Below are 18,049 nucleotides of genomic sequence, written 5' to 3'. Positions count from 1 at the left end.
GCACATACAGTACTGTGTTATCATCAGGTCATGGAGAAGTTTCAATAACGTTTCTTAGTCCATGTCCTTCCTAATGCAAATACTGTGCATGCTGTAAACTCGTTGACTCGAACTGAAAAAAAAAATATCTGCTTTTCAATCAGAGCATCGCTACTAGTTTGTGCATGCTTTAAATGACACTGTCGACCCCTGGCTCAACCCAGCAAGCCAAGTAGCCTTGTATAGAAAGTGTGCACTTTGCTGTTTACTATGCAGCTATAAATAATGCAGAAGAAGGTGTGTAGCTGATGGACTCGGGGTCATATCAGTATGCTGGTCAGAGTCTGATGGAGGCCTCCCTTTGCTTTCTCTCCTCCTGTTATTCCGCAGGCTTCCCTGGGCTTAGTTGTGGGACTGGAAAGCCAATCAATCCTATGACTCATTCTTCTAATGAAGGCTTCATCGAGGACAAACCAAATCATTTCGGTTTTTGAAATGGACAAAGGAAAATTGTTTTGGTTTATAATGGTTGAGAAGAATGCCACAAACCAAGTCCATAAAACACAAGGTGTGGTGTAGCTGAGTGAGGGTTTATATATGGGAAGAAGCACTCAAAGGTGCAGCAAGCGTTAATATTAACAGGATTACGAGAAGTGGCGATGATAAACTCCTCAACTCGGAGTGTGAAGCGCAGCCCAATAACGTGACGCAGAGCTGCTGCATGCCTAAAAATCCACACGTCAGGAAAATGCTCGTATGACAAGATATGACTATAGGCTGAGTCAGCATGGGTAGATCTTATGATTGGTGATCAGAATAAAACGTGAAGTCACGCTGCATGAGAATCCCTTATGAGAATCTACATTCATTTAGTTTAATATGATATGGGCTACATTATACAATGAAGTAACATTACATTCTGTAATAAAACAACAGCAAGGCATGAGACGATATCTCAGCTTGCAAAACACCATAACTGGCTATTCTCTGGATGCAAACACCACATTAAATAATTTCATAAATATTATACAGCATCGGAGGTCCCTAAAAATCTCCAAATGTGGTACGTGATTATGTTGGGAAGTCCTGAACCACTGAGCAACAGTAAACAATGGATAGACATTACGGAGGAAAAAAATAAATAAAATTAAGCGTCGCCTACCGGCTGCCTGCACACGTCTGTTCGTACATTTTGAGCGATTCACTGGCAGTGGTTTAAGCTTCATGAAGCAGACAGAAAGGAACAGATTGAAGTCTTCTGTGTCCAACAGCCTCTGATGTCCTGTTATCTTTGACACCTAGAATTAAAACTCGCCACATGCCAGGGGTATGAGTCACCCGAACATAGAACGTTAACCCAGACACAAAATCCTGCACTTCTTCCACCCACACACCACCTGAGTTATAAAAAACCGCAAAAAAGCTCGTCTGCTTCAATCATTTAACAAGGAAGGTTTTCATTAAGGAGGTAAAGACCGATGTGACACGTAGTGATGTCAAAGAAAATTAGGAGACATGATGTAAGTACTGTTTGGCATTGGTTTTAAAAACATTGCCTTGGCCTGTGTTGACACGACTGCATCGTAGTATAGCTCCAGATTCAGATCAGATGCACAATCATGCTGTGAATCTATCATATCCCATAGGTGCTTTTTTTTAGATGCTGGTGACTGGGGAGGTCATCAAGGTGAACTGATTGAGACCGGTCTGAGATGACTTTGTGACAATGCATCATTATGTTATTTATATATATATATATATATATATATATATATATATATATATATATATATATATATATATATATATATATATATATATATAGGTAAATTGTAACTGTAAAGAGACGCTTTAAAGCATTTCTGATTACAACATTACACCACCTCCATCAGCCTGAACTGTTGACACCAGTGATCCATGCTGTCGATACCAAACTCTGAAACTTTCACACAACAAACTGCAATTTACCAGACCAGAAAGTGAATGTCAGTCGATTCTTGAAATGATGTGTAACGGAAACAAAAATCTATTTAAGGGGTTGTATCGGATATTCACATGTGGTAAAAGGAACTGGTGAATCAAAATGGCTCACAAGAAAAAGAAAAAAAAAAACCTGGGTGAGTGTGTTTCCTGCTGTAGCTTCATATTCATGCTCAGAGATGCTTTTTTTACTCACCCTGGTTGCAAAGCGTAGTTATTTGAGCTACCATAACCTTCCTGTCAGAGCAAACCGGTACGGCTTTCCTTCTCTGAGCTCTCTCAAATAGTCAAGGCATTTCCACACAAAGAATCAAGGCTCACTGGATGGATTTGTTTTATTATTCCACACTATTGTGTATTACATGTGTGTGTTTGTGTATTGTGTGTGTAAACTATATACTGTACACTCCTCTGGGGTTTCTGAAATACTCTAAAACAGCCCACGGGGTATAAACAACCATGCCATGGTCAACTAAGATCACATTTTTCTCTTCATTCTGTTGTGAAAGGTAACTGCATATATAGGTGGTGTAGGTAGACAGGTAGACAGGTAGGTAGGTAGATAGATAGATAGATAGACAGATAGATAGATAGATATCTCCCGCCCCTCACTAAGCAGGTTAACCTTATGTAGGTTAAGCACGACCTTTCTAAGCAAATATAAATACCCCGTGTTTTCCAGCTCCTGCTTTCTTCCTTACACGTTTAAAATAAAAGGAACAACAAGGCAGTGAATCAGGTTGACCGTTTTAACAACGTTAAGAGACACGAGCAGGTACAGACACGTTAGCTATGTGGCTAAAGCTAGTGTGTTTTTCCTCCATTAGCGCACAAGGCGCACAAATAAAAACAACTCGCCTGAGGAAAGAAAGCACAAAGCCACTTACCTGTAACCTTAACTGGGTTTGGAGCTCGAAGGGCTTCTCTACTAGGCTATTACTATTAGTGAGGCATGGCCACTCGTTTGGCAAATTCCCCAGCTAGCTAACCCATGAACATCCTGTCTGTGTGTGTGCGTGTGTGTGTAAATGTGTGTCTGTCTTTCACGGGTCGACGTTGTCAGTGTGTGCAATGCTATGCTACATGTCTCGCTGTTAGCTAGTGCACGCTAACGTTGCCAAGCACGCGACGAACCAGTGGAACGTCTTCGCTCTCGCGCTCACGTCAAGGCGCAGTCTTGAGGTTTTTGGCTGTTTATCGTCCGCGCGCTTCGTCGCTGTCAGAGACTCCAGATGTGCAACAATCTCTCTCTCTCTCTCTCTCTCTCTCTCTCTCTCTCTCTGTCTGTCTGTCTGTCTGTTCTGCCTCAGTCAAAAACACAAGCCGGTGTACATTCCGCATTCCTCCACAGCTTTCCACCTCCTTTCCTCTTATTTATCATCCGCAAAGAAACAGAAAGCATCATCATCATCATCATCATCATCTCCGCATTGATGATTAAGTTCTTGTATCAGACACATTTACTCCTCCTCGCGCCATTGATCTTTATCCTGCTTTGTTTAAGGTTGGCGCGCCCCTTAGTGGCCACAAAAAAAAACACCCACCCACACACACACACAAGACCTGTCACACAGAAACTCACTGATTCACTGAATGTAGTGAAGGAAATTCTATACAAAATCAGGCATTGTTTCAAATCTAATCTAATAATGGACACAGCTAGTTCAAACCTCCTCCCCACACCATCACCCTGAGCTCTACATCCCTTCATTCTGTAAACACTAAATTCTCATTCTTCCATTATATATCGCCATCAAGAAATCAAGATTAAACAGCAGGTTTTTCTTACAGAATTATCACACCCGATAAAATCATATTTAACTCTGGTATTGATACCGAATTCAATCATTCTCCTGGGTCTTTCTACGGCCAACGGATCTAAATATAGCCTTAAATTCTGATGTGGTTTACTGCTGGTGTAATTCATTCATCCACCTATTTTGATGTATTGCGTTCTGAGTTGATTTTCTGCTCACCATGGTAGCAAAGAGTGATTATTTGAATTACCACAAGGCTCCGGTCAAATCAAACAAATCTGGCCATTCACCTGAGTCTGCCCACCTTGAGGTTTGATGTATCGTGTGCTCCGAGAAGCTTTTCTTAATATAAAGTGCTATACCTGTGGATATATGATATTAAGAAACACAAAGAAAGTGAAGTAAGCAAATAGATTTGCAAAGTATTTCTTCCCTTCCGACAGTCACAAGTTATTCCGCCTCAGCTATAAAACTTTGCCTGCTGAAAAGCCTTTAGTCTTCTCAGTGAGTCCCCTTGTTTTAATAAGTCCCTTGAAATATTTAGGCCAAAGACCATTTAATATTTTGTAGGTCAATAAAAGTATTTTAAAATCCTATTACTAGCAGCACCAGAAAATCACTTCAGCAGTGTAATGAGTTTTTACATTTATTCATTTGGAGAGAAAAAAAAGCTATGCATCTTAAAACTGAGGCAGAATCCAATCCAATAACAGAGCAGATGAGCTTAACAGACATTGCTCAAGGGCTGCAGCAGCATCGCCGGCTCTCTGGCAGTCCTCGGATTTTAATTCCCGTCTTTCTAATGCAAAGCCGTAACAACTGCGACAGCTAGTTTTGCATTTTGAAATATTTTTTATTGAGGTGCTTGGTAATAAGAGTAAATAGCGATCCCACGATCTACAGGGAATGAAAGAGCCTAATTCAAAAGTATTAAAGTGAATAATTTCAAATTCTTTCAATTTTCCATGCATTACAAAGGCATTCTATTCAAAGTGGCACACGCATCTAAAGGTGTCGAAGTTCTGCCTTGTAAAAGAGTGCATAAACATTCGATATAGTCGAAGGAAGAAGTAAGAAAAGTAATGTGCGGAACGTTTAAAAGAGAAACCGATGTCTAGGTGCAGAAAGTGTGAGAGAGTTGGTCGATTCGTGAAATGACGCATAGAGGAATCTAAAACTAAACTCTATTTGAGGTGTTATATAAAATATTCACATGTGGCACAGGAACTGGTGAATCAAAATGGCTCACAAGAAGAAAAAATAACTTGGATAAAAAAAAAGAATAAATAAACAAGATTCAAGTACAACTGGAATTAAAAAAAAAGTTTTTTGTTTTTTTTTTTAAATAAACAGTGACATTAACTGCACAATAAAACAAAAAAAAAAAAGAACAATAAAAAAAATCAACCCTTTAAATGTCCTGTTCTGTTCTTTTTTGCCGTTCTTTGTATCAGCAGCAAAACAAAGAGAAAACAAAAAGTCAACCTGAATCGTTCAAGCATACGACATACTTACATGAGATAAAAAAGTACATCTTTTTTAAAACAAATCTGTGTATTAAAATATACTATAAAAATGAGTTTCTGTACTGCGTATTAAAACATATCATATAAACATTAAAAATATCCTACCATAACAAAAGTAGAAATATTGACCATAGTTATTATGTACAGTGGAAGTGTCCTGTGTCCCAGTCAGTCAAAAACCTTTTACAATCCTTAGAAGAGGGAAGCGACCGCTCGCTATATGTTGGCAGAGGAGCGGAGAATGTGGAATCTTTTCAGAGTCATGCGGATGGATCCCAGATCACGGTTCACTTTTTCCAAACGGTTCTCTAAAGACGCCTAGAAAAAGATAAGATATATATATATTTATAAAAAAAGGAACCGTTTTTAATAAACGTGGCCACAAGGAGGATAAATCATTCATGAAATAAACAGCAAAGTGGATAGCTGAGTGCAAAAGTTCCCCCCATTGGCAAGGCATTGTAAAATTCTCCGTTCTGATTGGTTAGAATGTGCCGTCCAAATACGCATGGATCCGGACTGTATAGAACATTCAGTTGCAAACTTTTAACACTGTTCATATCTAAACATATTCTTTGGATTGTCTTGATTGCATTTTAGCACAACTACACATGTACCTGATCCAGCCTGGTCTGCAAGGTGACCCTGGCTCCAGCCCCAGGAATGCGACTGAGTGCTGCCTCGATCTGTGGGAAAGAAAGGAAATAACTATTTTGATGTTGGCACAACGCACGGTTCAGAAAACGAACGAAGCAGCTGGTGACTGAGGACAGCTGGGAGGACAGAGCTTTAAATGAGCACTGCTTTAATAGGCAAGAGGGAAAAATTTTGTTCTAGTTTAGAATCCCTAATTTTAGCTCAGAGTTGGAAGCTAACTTAAGAGGAACTGTACAGTGATGATGTGCTGAGATGGACTGAAGCCATGCAGCTGAAGACAGAGTGTCAGTGGGTAAAACATGCTGATATGTTTTTGGACCATGTGTTTTGGCTCAGACTGAGTGACACAGTGTTACAGCTCCCTGTGACTGGTTGCGCTCAACGGATTGTCGAAAATAATGACAGCAAACAGCTCTGAAAGACTTGCGTTAAATATGTAACGTGGGATGCTTCTTTTCGTGTGTTCCATCTTGTCTAATTTGACGTGTTACAGATGTGACAGGGAAGTGGATTTAAGGGGTCTTTCACCAAATGTAATCACTTGACGTCTCTAGATCTGATGCGTGAATCTACGCTTGGAAGAAATCAGCCCTAGTCTCTCTTTCACAGCATTCCGTATATGTTTTACATCTCATTCATGATGTTCTTATAGGTTCCCCACAAGTAAAAAAAAATCCACTTTAAGTAATTTAAAGTGACGTGGATGAGAGAGAGATCTTGCACAGCACAAAGAACCAAAAATGAAAAAAAATTGGATTCCAGGCTCACCTGCTGTTTCTCCTGCGCGAGCTCGTCGAACAGCTTCTCAGCATCGTCTAGAGACTGAACACGAGGGAGGATAAGCTCGTCCTCATGGTTGTGGGTTAGCAGGTCCAGGTCTGTAACCTCTTGCTCGTCAGATTCACTGCTCTCTACAGCCTGTGCTGGAGTTTCACCTGTGAAAAAGTGATAAAAAAACCCTTATATTGAATATAGATCTTACATGCAAGGTTTGGGTTGCAGAAAAAAAAAAAAAAAAAAAAAAAAAAAAAAAATTCTGTCATTGCTCACAGGTTTATTTCCTACTCGTGCATCAGTGTTCATTAGGTGGATAACTAACAACAGTGGTAATATATCACAGCAGTTACATATCAAAGAACAGATCACATTTCTTATCAATTTACATTCTAGCCATTAATTTCGTACGTCCTCTTTCTTCCATATTTGTGATTAAACATTTTTTCTGTATTTTTTTTGTAAGGGTTGCTGTGTTCTATTTATTTAATAGTCTTAAATCATCTGGAGCAAGACAGTGTAATAATCCATAGGTTGTTAATACAGAATCGTACAGAACTAAAGCGAGTGTGTTAAATATTAAACTGATTTAACAGCACTGTAATATACAGCACTGATTTAACAGCACTGTAAAGGTTTAGCAAGAGTCTTAGCATCAAATTTTTCAAAAAACCGTACCATGATATTTTCGCTAAGACAATAATATCAACAAATCCATCAGTATCTAGAGTGACAAGGATTTGTTCTAATGATCTTAGTGCTGCTGCACATCAGCTTGCATGTTAGTTTGATGGTTAAATATGTCAAGTATAGATACGTCAGTAAAAACGACGCTACCTTCCGGCGTGAGCTGCAGCCTTGTTCTCGAGTTGCGGCGAGACGGCGGCGGCGAGCTGAAACCCGTTTGATCAAAGTGCAAATCAAACCTGAAGCCACAGAAAGATGGACTGAAATTCTGACGCTTTTATTCTGATAAGACGATGTTCACAAGAAAAAGAATGTGAGCAGTACAACAACATTACACTCTGCACGTACCTGTTATGCAGGTGCTTTTGGCAATGCATGGGGCGACCGAATGCAGTGGACACGTTCTCTGTTGGGCATCGCTTAGGACTGGACTTTGCCGAGAGCGGATAGAGCAGAGTTTCTCTCTTTGCTAAAATAATTTAAAGGAAAAGAAGAGACACAAAAAAAAAAGAAACCACATCAAACATCTCGCATCTATCTTTTTTTCTAATCTGCATCATTTCAATAATCCGGTGTTGCTAAGTAACAGTGAAGGCATTTTAAAAGTTCTTTGACCTCAAAAAGAAATGTGTTATATGTACCATCTTGTGAAGTACTGATTTCCCCATGCTATAATAACAAATATGACTCCTTTGAAAAAAAAAAGGATTTTTTGAAACAATGTCCATAGTTTCTTTGGAAACAGGCAATAGAACATTCAAGATGTCCTTCACATATATTGTTATTAACGTCAGTGCTACACTCGGCTCTGCTCAAACAAAGAAGCAATTCAGCATGTATACTTCAATTTAAATTTGTCTTTTTAAAATGACATTTTGGCACTAATGACGACTAATGATCATAAACGTGTTCTGTTTACAGATTATTCAGCAACGTGGCATGGATTACGTACTCGGTGTGGATGGAGGACCTGCTCTCTGTGCTTTGGGGGGAAGAGATGATGAGCGATGGCCTTCTGGAGAAAGACTCCTTTGAGCTCTGAGTACAGCTTCACCTTTTTCCAATGAAGGCACTCTTACACTGTCCACAAATGCTACTGTGGGTCTTTTACTTCCTAACCCTGCAAAACACAAACACACACACATCAATAAAATATTCCAACACATACAGTTAGACCACAATAAAATGAGTGCGCCAAACTACACACTAAATGGCAAGTTTGCATTTTTAAATAATGGCGGGAAAAAAAAGTAAATGGATTTATTTTAAATAATTCCACAGATTTAACAAGACCACGTCAACAAAAAAAAGTTGTGTTTTATGACCCTCTTTGCTTTCCAGAATTTTTTACAATTATTTATTGTTGTTACAATTAAATCTTAAATGTATGTACATTATTTACTTATATAACTTTCATATATCATTTTACTTATATAAAATTCATATTTTATTTATATATATATATATATATATATATATATATATATATATATATATATATATATATATATATATATATATATATACATATATATAAAAAACACACTAGAAAAACCCAATCCACTAAAACCCTTGCTGCTATGAATGACTTTTCATTGTTTCCTACAGATACACACTCGACCTTTTGTGCCTGTGTGAGAACAGTGGATCATAGCCAGATCAAATATAATCTCCACAGAACGTGGGTCAGAACGTGAGCTGGCAAAGTTGCCACAGATCTATTTTAGTGTGGACATCACATGTTACACCATGTTACCTTCCCCCTAGTGGCCCGCATTAACTAGAAGACATGATTGGCCCTTTAGTCTGAAACCCTCATCATATTCAGTATTTGTACCATATGGCACAAGTTACAATAACAATGCTGATATAATGCATGTGGACAGGTAAAAACTGAGTTTCAACCTTTCAAAGGAGTGCAGAATACCATCTACACAAGGCCCGTTCATGTTCATGTAGCCAAAAGAGAGTATGACTGAACCATAACAGTTTGAAAGACCTGTTCACTTGAGCAGACACAGCAGAAGCAATTATGGAGCATGTATGTCTTACTGGGAGAACCACAGTGGGGTTTTGTCATAGCCCGTCCTTCTGTGGCTTTGGTGTCCTCCAACTGAATCAGAGCCTTCATCATGGGGGTCAGGGACACGTCCCTCCTCGTCGGCTCCTCGTGCGTCTGCTCTCTGTCTGGAGGTGAAGGACGGCTAGGAAGAGAAGTGGCAAGTCATGTCAGTGGAGTTTTGCCACATGACGAGGACAGAATATTGTCACAGAATACAATATAGGTGCTTCTTATGATGGCATCGGCCTTAATCACTTGTTCAATTAATCATTCATTCATTCATTCATCCTCTACCGCTTATCCGAACTACCTCTGGTCACGAGCCTGTGCCATCTCAGGCGTCATTGGGCATCAAGGCAGGATACACCCTGGACGGAGTGCCAACCCATCGCAGGGCACACACACACACACTCATTCATTCATTCACGCAATCACACACTAGGGACAATTTTCCAGAGATGCCAATCAACCTACCATGCATGTCTTTGGACCGGGGGAGGAAACCGGAGTACCCGGAGGAAACCCCGAGGCACGGGGAGAACATTGTTCAATAAATCAATAGCAATAAATTGTATAGCTGAGCTCTATGATCTCGCTGTATCTATATATTGTACACTACACTGTGCATTTCACACAAAATCAAACCTTTGTACCGGTGAAGCAATGATATGGCAGTAATTAAAGCCGTACCCTCTTCCTATTCCTCCTTTTTCTGAAACTCCAGGATTCTTTGTGCCGTATTCCACATCGCGCTGCCTTTTGCTTGGTGAAAGTAGAAGATCAGGATGGTGGTATAAGCTGAAGGGGAAATTCAAGCAACAGCAGGTATCACTGTACACAAAATCTCCTGCAGTGTCACATGTCTGTATTGTGCAGCCTTAATTACTAATGATACTAATGAAAGGTTACTGTGATAAAAAAAAAAAAAAAATACACTTAGGGTATTATTATTTATTATGTAGAAAATTAATCAACGTGTACAAACATCTCAATGATGTTCAAACAGAAGAAACAATGACAAATTCCTTAATGAATTTAAGGCATGTGTACACTTTGTGACTGCCCTGAAGACGTATTGGATGTTTTGAGAAAGAACCATGTTCTGATCCATGATGATATAATTTAACAAACTTAATATCAGACAAGGATAAAATCTCTTACCCAGCTCCCGAAGGCTGCAAGTGGTTGTGAAAAGCCTGACGAGTTTTAGCCATGTTCTCATGTTCCATCTGCTTCACTTGGGCTTCCAATTTAGAAATGATCCTAGACAAAAAATAAAATGTAACATTTACAAACCAGGTCCCTTTTTCCTTCTTCCACACCTTTCACATGATGTCGGATTTGGTCCAGAGTTTTACCTTTTCAGTTCTGCTATTTCTTCCTTGGCGTCGTAGAGTTTATTTTCGGTCGACACCAAATTGTCCTGAAGAGAATAAAACAGATTTATCCTCTCGGAACGAGCTCACTTTTATTTGTTGTTGTTTAAAGAATATTTAAATACATATATTACCTTCGCTCTCTCGTGATCTTTTCTTAATGAGTCATACTCTTGAAGCAGCTGAAAGGGAGAAGAATGAAATGCCCACACGATCCTCATACAGCCTCAAACTAAACCGCATGATATGTCTCTATAGTAACGCTTGTTTTAGAGAGTGTATGCTGTGTACTTAAAGGAGAGTAAAACTTAGGTGATATAAAATCGGTATAAACAGAGATAAGGAATGAGCTCACGTCCTGCAGCATCTTGTGCTCTTTCTTCACGCGTGCCTCCTTTTCGTCCACGTCTCTACAGGCGTTCTGTACAGCCTCCTCCAGCTGGTGCAGGCGGCTCCTCAGCTTGTTCACGGTGTTATCTTTCTCCTTGCTGCTCTGTTTGCTCTCCTCCAGACGCTGCTGCAGGGCCTTAACTGTGGAACTTGCTGCATCGTAGCACTCGGGCCACTCCGCCTGGACCAACATATCAGTTCACTTTATATTAATTATTTTACACTGACAGCAGCACTAATGATTTTAGCACCTTAGCCTGGGAGGCATGACAAAATGTCCCCCCCCATATAGGCATACAGTATATAGCACTATTCGGAAAGGACTAGTTTTACAGGGGGTCGTTAGAGAAATTTCAGTTTCACAGACGTTCTTTGTGATTTTAATCCCGTCCGAATCTGCCATGTCTGTCTTTTTCTCACACGACCTGTGTAAAAATTCCAGAGCAAATTACCTACTGTTTTTCAGCAAAATATGAAAAATATTCTAACTCTAACGTCGTTTGGGAAACTAGTCCCGTCCGAATAGTGCTTATGAATGAATGTCCAGTAAAAGTAATAAAAGTAAATTTCATTAGCATTTTAAAGTATTGTATTTGCCATATGGAGGAGTGAGGTATTGTATTTGCCATTAGAGCAGTGAGGCATTTTCAGTTTAAAAAAAAAAATTGGTGTTTAAAATTAGAGCAATTTGGATTAAGGTAAGTGAGACATTCAGGATTTGCACATTGCAAATTAGGGATTAGAATTTGAGGTATTCAGAGATTAGATCCAGGTCATATGTGTGATAAACATTTATGTGGCTATAGAAATGATTAATTTACTCTTTGCGTGTAAAAATCACTGTACAGTAATAAATCAGTTCAAAGCTGTACATTATAGAGGAGAGCTGGGACTCTTACCAGCTGTCTCTCCAGGTGGCGGTTCTTATTCTCCAGTTCTCTGATGCGCATACTCGCCTCTGTAAGAGCCCGCTCCAAGTGTTCACACCTGTCAGTGACAGCAATCTGATTCGGTTACAGACAATATTATTATAACTGATACAGGGCAATTAGCACAAAAAAAAATTATATATACATATACATACATACATACATACATACATACATACATATATTACACACACACACGTGTATATATATATATATATATATATATATATATATATATATATATATATATATATATATATATATATATATATATATATATATATATAAACAGCCCATTGGGTCCAAAAAAAGAAATAGGAAATGTGTCAGTTATGTAATCTATGTCTGGAGTCTGACCGTTCTAGCAGGATCTGGTTGCTTTTCTCCATGTCCAGAGGTAAATTGACCAAATCTAGCTTTTCCTTCAGGGCGCTGATCTCTGACTCGTAGTATGCTCGGAGGTCTGCTATGTGCCGTGCGTGTTTCTCCCTCTGTTTCTGTCTCAGTCTGGAACAAAACCCAGCAGGTTAATCCTACACAACTTGATTTTAGTCCTGAGTAAAGTCACCTGTAAAGCCTGGATACTAAACATGAATACCAGAGAGCTGTCTATGGGAGAAAAGCAAGCCAGTGAGAAAAGAGGAATAATCAATAAGAGTCATCGCACAGGCGTTGGACATACAACAATATCCAGCCACTGGTGTACTAACAAGCCATCAGAGCAAGTAAAACATTAGATTTTATTACACGTTGCTCAGGAGTTGTTTAAATATAAAGATCAGAAAATGAAAGCTGTAATTCTAATCTATCTTCTTATATTTACATTCTGATAACAAACCTAATCGTCTCGAGTGTATATATGTCTTATTCAAAATAGAATACTTTTGTCAAAGTATCTACAAAATTCGTATATAGAAAATTCATATTTTAAGCTCCATAAATAAGTGAAAATAGTCTAAATTGAATAGACACTTTTCTCTGAAGTCAATTTTCCCTTGTATAAATGTTGTTCTGAATAAAAACGTACTTTGTACTAGGTAGTTCTGGGTAGTGAGTCTTACAATGAGAGTACCACAGGGTCGTCCAGTGAAGCCGAAGCATCCGGTTTCCTGCTGTCCAGTCGTGGCTCGTGTACAGACGAGCCAGTGGCCTGCAGTGTCGTGGTGGCGGTGCGGCTTCCTTCATCCTCACTATAAACTCGGGGAACGGTGGGTGAGGTGTGCGATATGGGCGAGGTGGGGCTGCTGAAGCGCGAGGGAGACGTGAAGCCTGATGTACGCTCTGACTGCCTCGTATGAGCTCCGGGGTCCAGAGTCAGCACCTGCATCACAGGAGGGTTAAGTAAGTCTAAGTCAAAGTCCAAGTTAGCTTCAAACAAGCCTATTAACAGACATGGACTTTTAAATGAACCTTTCTCAGTGCTCACCTGAGGGGAAGATGCATCAGAGTTGATTAAGGAGTCCCACTCCTGGCCTTTAGGATCCACCGTCTGCTTGTTCTGGTAGATCTCTCGGAGAGACAGAGATAGTCGTGCCTCATCTTCTGAAGGCTGCATGCACACAACACACATAGTCAATTAAAAGCACTCAAAAAAATAAACAAAACAAAACAACTGATACTGAAAAAATATATTTACCTGGCTCAGGTTAACATCCTGCATTAGGAGGAAAGAGCGGTTTTCAAAGCTGTCTGGTAGAGGGCGGTAAAGCTCGCCTTCTTCTAGCTTCCAGTAAGTAAGACCTTAAAGACATGTGAATGCATATTGCAATAAAACAATAAACATAAGCAGCTAAAATTGCAAAGTGGACTAAACTGGCAAGATTGTCTAGCTCTGTGGCATTAGGATAATTATAAGTTATTACTACTGCTTTTGAACAATGTTAGCATTAACACGCTGTCAGAAAACAGAGTCAGATTCACTGCACAAACGTTACCCGAGGCTTCGGACACAAGGCTGTCAGTCCTCTTCAGGGCAGCGGGGTTCGAATGAACTGCACTGTGTCGAACCTGAAAAGAAAACACACAAACACAGACTAAAAGGGGACAGCTTTGTGCACATAGACCCAAACTTTAAAACTGCACTCTGTTAAGCTATTCACATATACTGTGTTATTTATTTATATATATATATTTTTTTTTTAGTCTTTTGCCGCTGTACTATGCAGTCGCCAGTAGGCGTTCCTTCTGCTGGTTGGCAGATTGATACCGTTTATCAGTTGGGAACAAAACAAATAAATTTAATTGAAAAATCTGTTACTTACTTCATCCACATGTTCCATATGTTCCTTTGGAGAGCCACTTGGCCTGCTCTCTTCTCTCCCCTCCTTCTGCAGTGACTGTTTTTTTGCTGTTTTGCTTTTTCTCTGAATATGTTTCTGCCTCTGGGCCCAGGAGGTCAGCGGTTTACTAGAATGTTGTAAACAGCACAAACCAAAAGAATAAAAACAAATCAAGTCAACCAAGAAAACCTACTAGCAAAAAATACAAATAAATACTTACACCTTTATGACTGTCTTTACTTTTTTATTCGTCTCCTACATTTCAGTAACAATGTTCTGCTTTATGTAACTTGGCACAAATATAAAAGTTGTGTTTCACACTGAAAAGCTTCCCACCTGTTTAGCCTCTGCTGGTCAGCAGGATGATTTGGCACGGTTGAGAAAGCTGTGTGAGGTGAAGTATTAGAAGCTGCATTCCTGCTTGGGATGCTGTCTTGCCCCTGTGTTTTTGCCAAAAGGGAGCGTGAAGTGCTGCGGTCCTGCTCTTTTCGTGAGAGAAACACCCCGTCCTTTCCTTCCAGACTCGCCGTTGTCGTTCCAGGCTCCCATGTGGACAGAGTGCCATAGCCGCTGCTCTGGACAGTCACCAAGCCATCGTCTGAGCTCTCCTGAGGGTTCGAACTGACATTTGTGGGGCTAGAAGCCTGGATTTCATGCTCCAGGTCCGCTGGAGGCTCCAAAGTCTTGACTGTGCCTGAGCGGTTCGACCGTGCACCGCTTTGCTGCTTCTGTAGCTGCACTAATGCTTTGATCTCGTCCTGAATGAGCTAAAGAAAATAGAGCATCAATGGCAAAGCCTGAGTTTTACATACCTCATCCCTGTAGGATTCTTCCAGGTTCTCTGGGTTCCTCCCAAATCCTAAAAACATGCTAATAGGATTGGCTACAGTAACATGCCTCTAGAAGTGAATGAGCGCACAAATGTAGGTGTGAGATGCACTGCCTCTTGTCCAGTGTTCCTCCTGGGATTCGGCTCAAGATCCAACGTGACCCAGAGCAGGATAAAGCACTGAATACTTTAACACACTAACCGTATATAAAGAAAAAAAATACATATTTTGCTAAATGTTAGCAATGATTTCAGTTCCTCCAACTGACCTGTATTTGGCACTGATACTGTTCTTGCTGAGCAAGAATTTGTTCTTGATATTGCTTTTCCACCAGCTGAAAGAGGTGGAGCCACCTGCCCTGTTTGGAGAGAAACAACCCAATGGAGAAACGTTACACATGGACATTTTCACATGTACTTACGGATGTTAGTGTTAAAGCGAGACTTCAAAATTCATTCAACTCATGTATCTGACATGATTTATTTAAAAAAAAAAAAAAAAACTCTAATAAACATGTCTTGCTGCACAAACAAACCAAGCGAACATTTAAAAATTATGTCACTTGTGGGGTCTCAGCTGCGTGTTCTCTCACGACAGCGGCTCATAAGAAGTCCTTAGGGAAGCTCTCAGTTATGACCCAGAAACCTGAGTAACTCACTGCCTCCGATTTTCCAAATCTTTTAAAAAAAACAAAAAACAAAAAAAACAGCAAATCTGTCATTGAGCACCTCACAGTTTTTCCAGATTTCAGGGTCAGTCTCGCTGCTCTGGATCTCGTGCACCAACGCTCGAAGCGTCTCTAAAGAACTGGGGTTGATGAAGGGAAGACTTCTCCCTGAGCTGAAATCCTCCTCAGCGCCACTGAGACACAGACTCCTGTTATTAACATAAAAAAAACATACATGTTGTCTGAGAGATAACACTGTACAAGGACCAAAACAAACATTAAAAAAGTCACATAGACAAAATTACGACAAAATTTTCATGCACAAACCCAAATCCAATAACACTGCACAACAAAAATGAACCAACACATGAAAATAACTAAACAAAAACTTAAAACACAACAAAAATTCCCAAACAAAATCCAAAACTGTAATCCAAAACAGACAACAAAACTGAAAAAAAAAAAAATGAAATCCGAAAACTCGTTTAACGAGGATGAGATACTAGCTGAAGACATGCTGTGTGCTTTTGAATTATGCCGTACACGTTCAAATCAGGGCTGATGGTGTTGGAAGTCACCATGAGCCATGTGTGTTGCTGACGAGCTGCTACTGTAGAGCAGTCCCCAAGGGCCAGGGCTTTACACATTCTACAGAGTATTTAATCTGTCTCTGATTTTGTTTTTGTTGTGGTTCAATTGTAGGCCAGCACACTTGAGAGTATTGGACAGAAAATGCCAAGCAAACACATCTGCTCACTCTCTCTCTCTCTCTCTCTCTCACACACACACACACACACACACACACAAAACAAAGATCATTGGTCTCTTTGAAGTCTCTGTGAAGCTCTATAATTTCTCATCATAATAAATCCCATAAAAAAACCTTATTTTGCTGGAAATGGTGCATGCTGGTGTGCTGGATGGTCGCGTTATCACAGCGGCCTCTTCGGGAAGAGCCAGCCCTGACACTGTGTCTGCGGAGGAAACCACGGATGCCTCGCTCTCCTTCCCTCCATTGGGGCTTGTGTGGTCGTGGCTCAGTGCCACGGAGCTAGACACGTCCTCTGAGATGCTGTCATCTGTGGACATGCTTACGCAGCCAGGCTAGACGAGTGCACGCAAGACCTGAAGAAAGAGAAATGAGATTAGATCATGTAAGAACAGAAGATTTTTCAATTTCAGGTGACGTTCCACTGACCGGACGCAGATCTTTAATTGATAATAGGACACAAAGGTTGGTGCCACCGTACCATCGAGTAATTTGGCAACATTACTTCACTTGCTTAAATTAGGTTGTCAATATCGAATCAGTATTTTGTAAACATTACCCACAAGGCTGTTCGACTGCCTGCTGATAGTAGAGAGGTGGTGAAATTCATCTCTACCTAATAAGCACTTCTACCTCTATACATGTTGCTCATACACATCAGTTCAGGTTCTAAAGCTTCAACTTTCATCCTAATAACACTGTCAACATCACTGAATAACAAAAAAAAAAAACACAGAGACCAGCACCAAGATCACTAAACACACCGCAAACAGTCCAACATAACCATATTTCATGTGTTTGAGGGTGAAGCTTTCCTTTTAAAACCACATGCAAATCTCTGTCCCGTTTATCTTTAAAAGCAGACAAGAACAAGACAGGTTTTATTCTGACACTAGCAAGAGAATTAACCAGTGAGGCATCATTCATAACTTCTTTAGCCTGATTCATACGAGCTAAACAGGTGAATAACAGCAAAGCGCCGAAGGCTGAATCCCAAATCACTCCTTATTGGACAAACATGGGACACTACAGAAGGTCACGAACTCAAACTTCATCCCTCTGTAGTGCGCCTACAAAGGAAATTGAAAGAAATTTGGGACTCGGCCCCAAAGCTACATGGCTAAGCTAACTAGCAAACACACTTCCTGCTGGCTAAAGCTAGCTAGCCGCTGCCACGGAGATTTAATATGCGGCACACAAAGGTTTCTCGGCTACGACAACATTTCCAGCGGCACCTCAGCGTTAAAGCAGCCGATGGTGACATGTTGTGAATATAAACCTGGCCACACTCACTTGTGAACTTGTATCGTCACGTCTCCCATTTTGACGTATCGCTTTTGCGCCTCTTTCCCCGCAGCACCGAGTTCAATCTCCGCCCACTAACGGC

The 18,049-nt window shown here is 40.2% G+C and overlaps 2 protein-coding genes across 6 annotated transcripts in view; both read right to left on the bottom strand.

Moving 5' to 3' along the window:
* The window catches only part of LOC132863091 (membrane-associated phosphatidylinositol transfer protein 2), a 49,215-nt gene extending 43,759 nt beyond the window's left edge, over positions 1 to 5,456 (bottom strand). For 2 of the 5 annotated variants that reach the window (XM_060895683.1, XM_060895682.1), the window contains exon 1: positions 2,847 to 3,472. The gene's annotated coding sequence lies outside the window, so the exon portion shown is untranslated. Of the gene's footprint in view, positions 1 to 2,846; positions 3,474 to 5,347 lie in introns of those variants that run through there. The other 3 variants (XM_060895680.1, XM_060895684.1, XM_060895677.1) reach the window with 3 other exon arrangements.
* On the bottom strand, positions 4,347 to 18,040 carry LOC132863093 (M-phase phosphoprotein 9). Its single transcript, XM_060895686.1, has 24 exons — positions 17,956 to 18,040; positions 16,777 to 17,018; positions 15,955 to 16,102; positions 15,495 to 15,584; positions 14,733 to 15,163; positions 14,379 to 14,523; positions 14,052 to 14,124; positions 13,754 to 13,857; positions 13,544 to 13,666; positions 13,179 to 13,438; positions 12,475 to 12,624; positions 12,088 to 12,175; positions 11,154 to 11,369; positions 10,933 to 10,980; positions 10,781 to 10,845; positions 10,584 to 10,685; positions 10,113 to 10,220; positions 9,413 to 9,564; positions 8,313 to 8,480; positions 7,709 to 7,829; positions 7,511 to 7,599; positions 6,668 to 6,834; positions 5,860 to 5,928; positions 4,347 to 5,560 (listed from the first exon to the last, which is right to left on the bottom strand). The coding sequence occupies exons 2-24, from the start codon at positions 16,980 to 16,982 to the stop codon at positions 5,459 to 5,461; spliced, it is 3,225 nt and encodes a 1,074-aa protein (XP_060751669.1). The 5' UTR covers positions 16,983 to 17,018; positions 17,956 to 18,040; the 3' UTR covers positions 4,347 to 5,458.
* Between the last annotated feature and the right edge of the window lie 9 nt (positions 18,041 to 18,049).

The sequence above is a fragment of the Tachysurus vachellii genome, chromosome 20 (genome assembly GCF_030014155.1).
Source record: "Tachysurus vachellii isolate PV-2020 chromosome 20, HZAU_Pvac_v1, whole genome shotgun sequence".
NCBI classification, from domain to species: domain Eukaryota; kingdom Metazoa; phylum Chordata; class Actinopteri; order Siluriformes; family Bagridae; genus Tachysurus; species Tachysurus vachellii.
The sequence above is the reverse complement of the archived record's forward strand: the minus strand, read 5'-3'. Positions and strand labels throughout refer to the sequence as shown.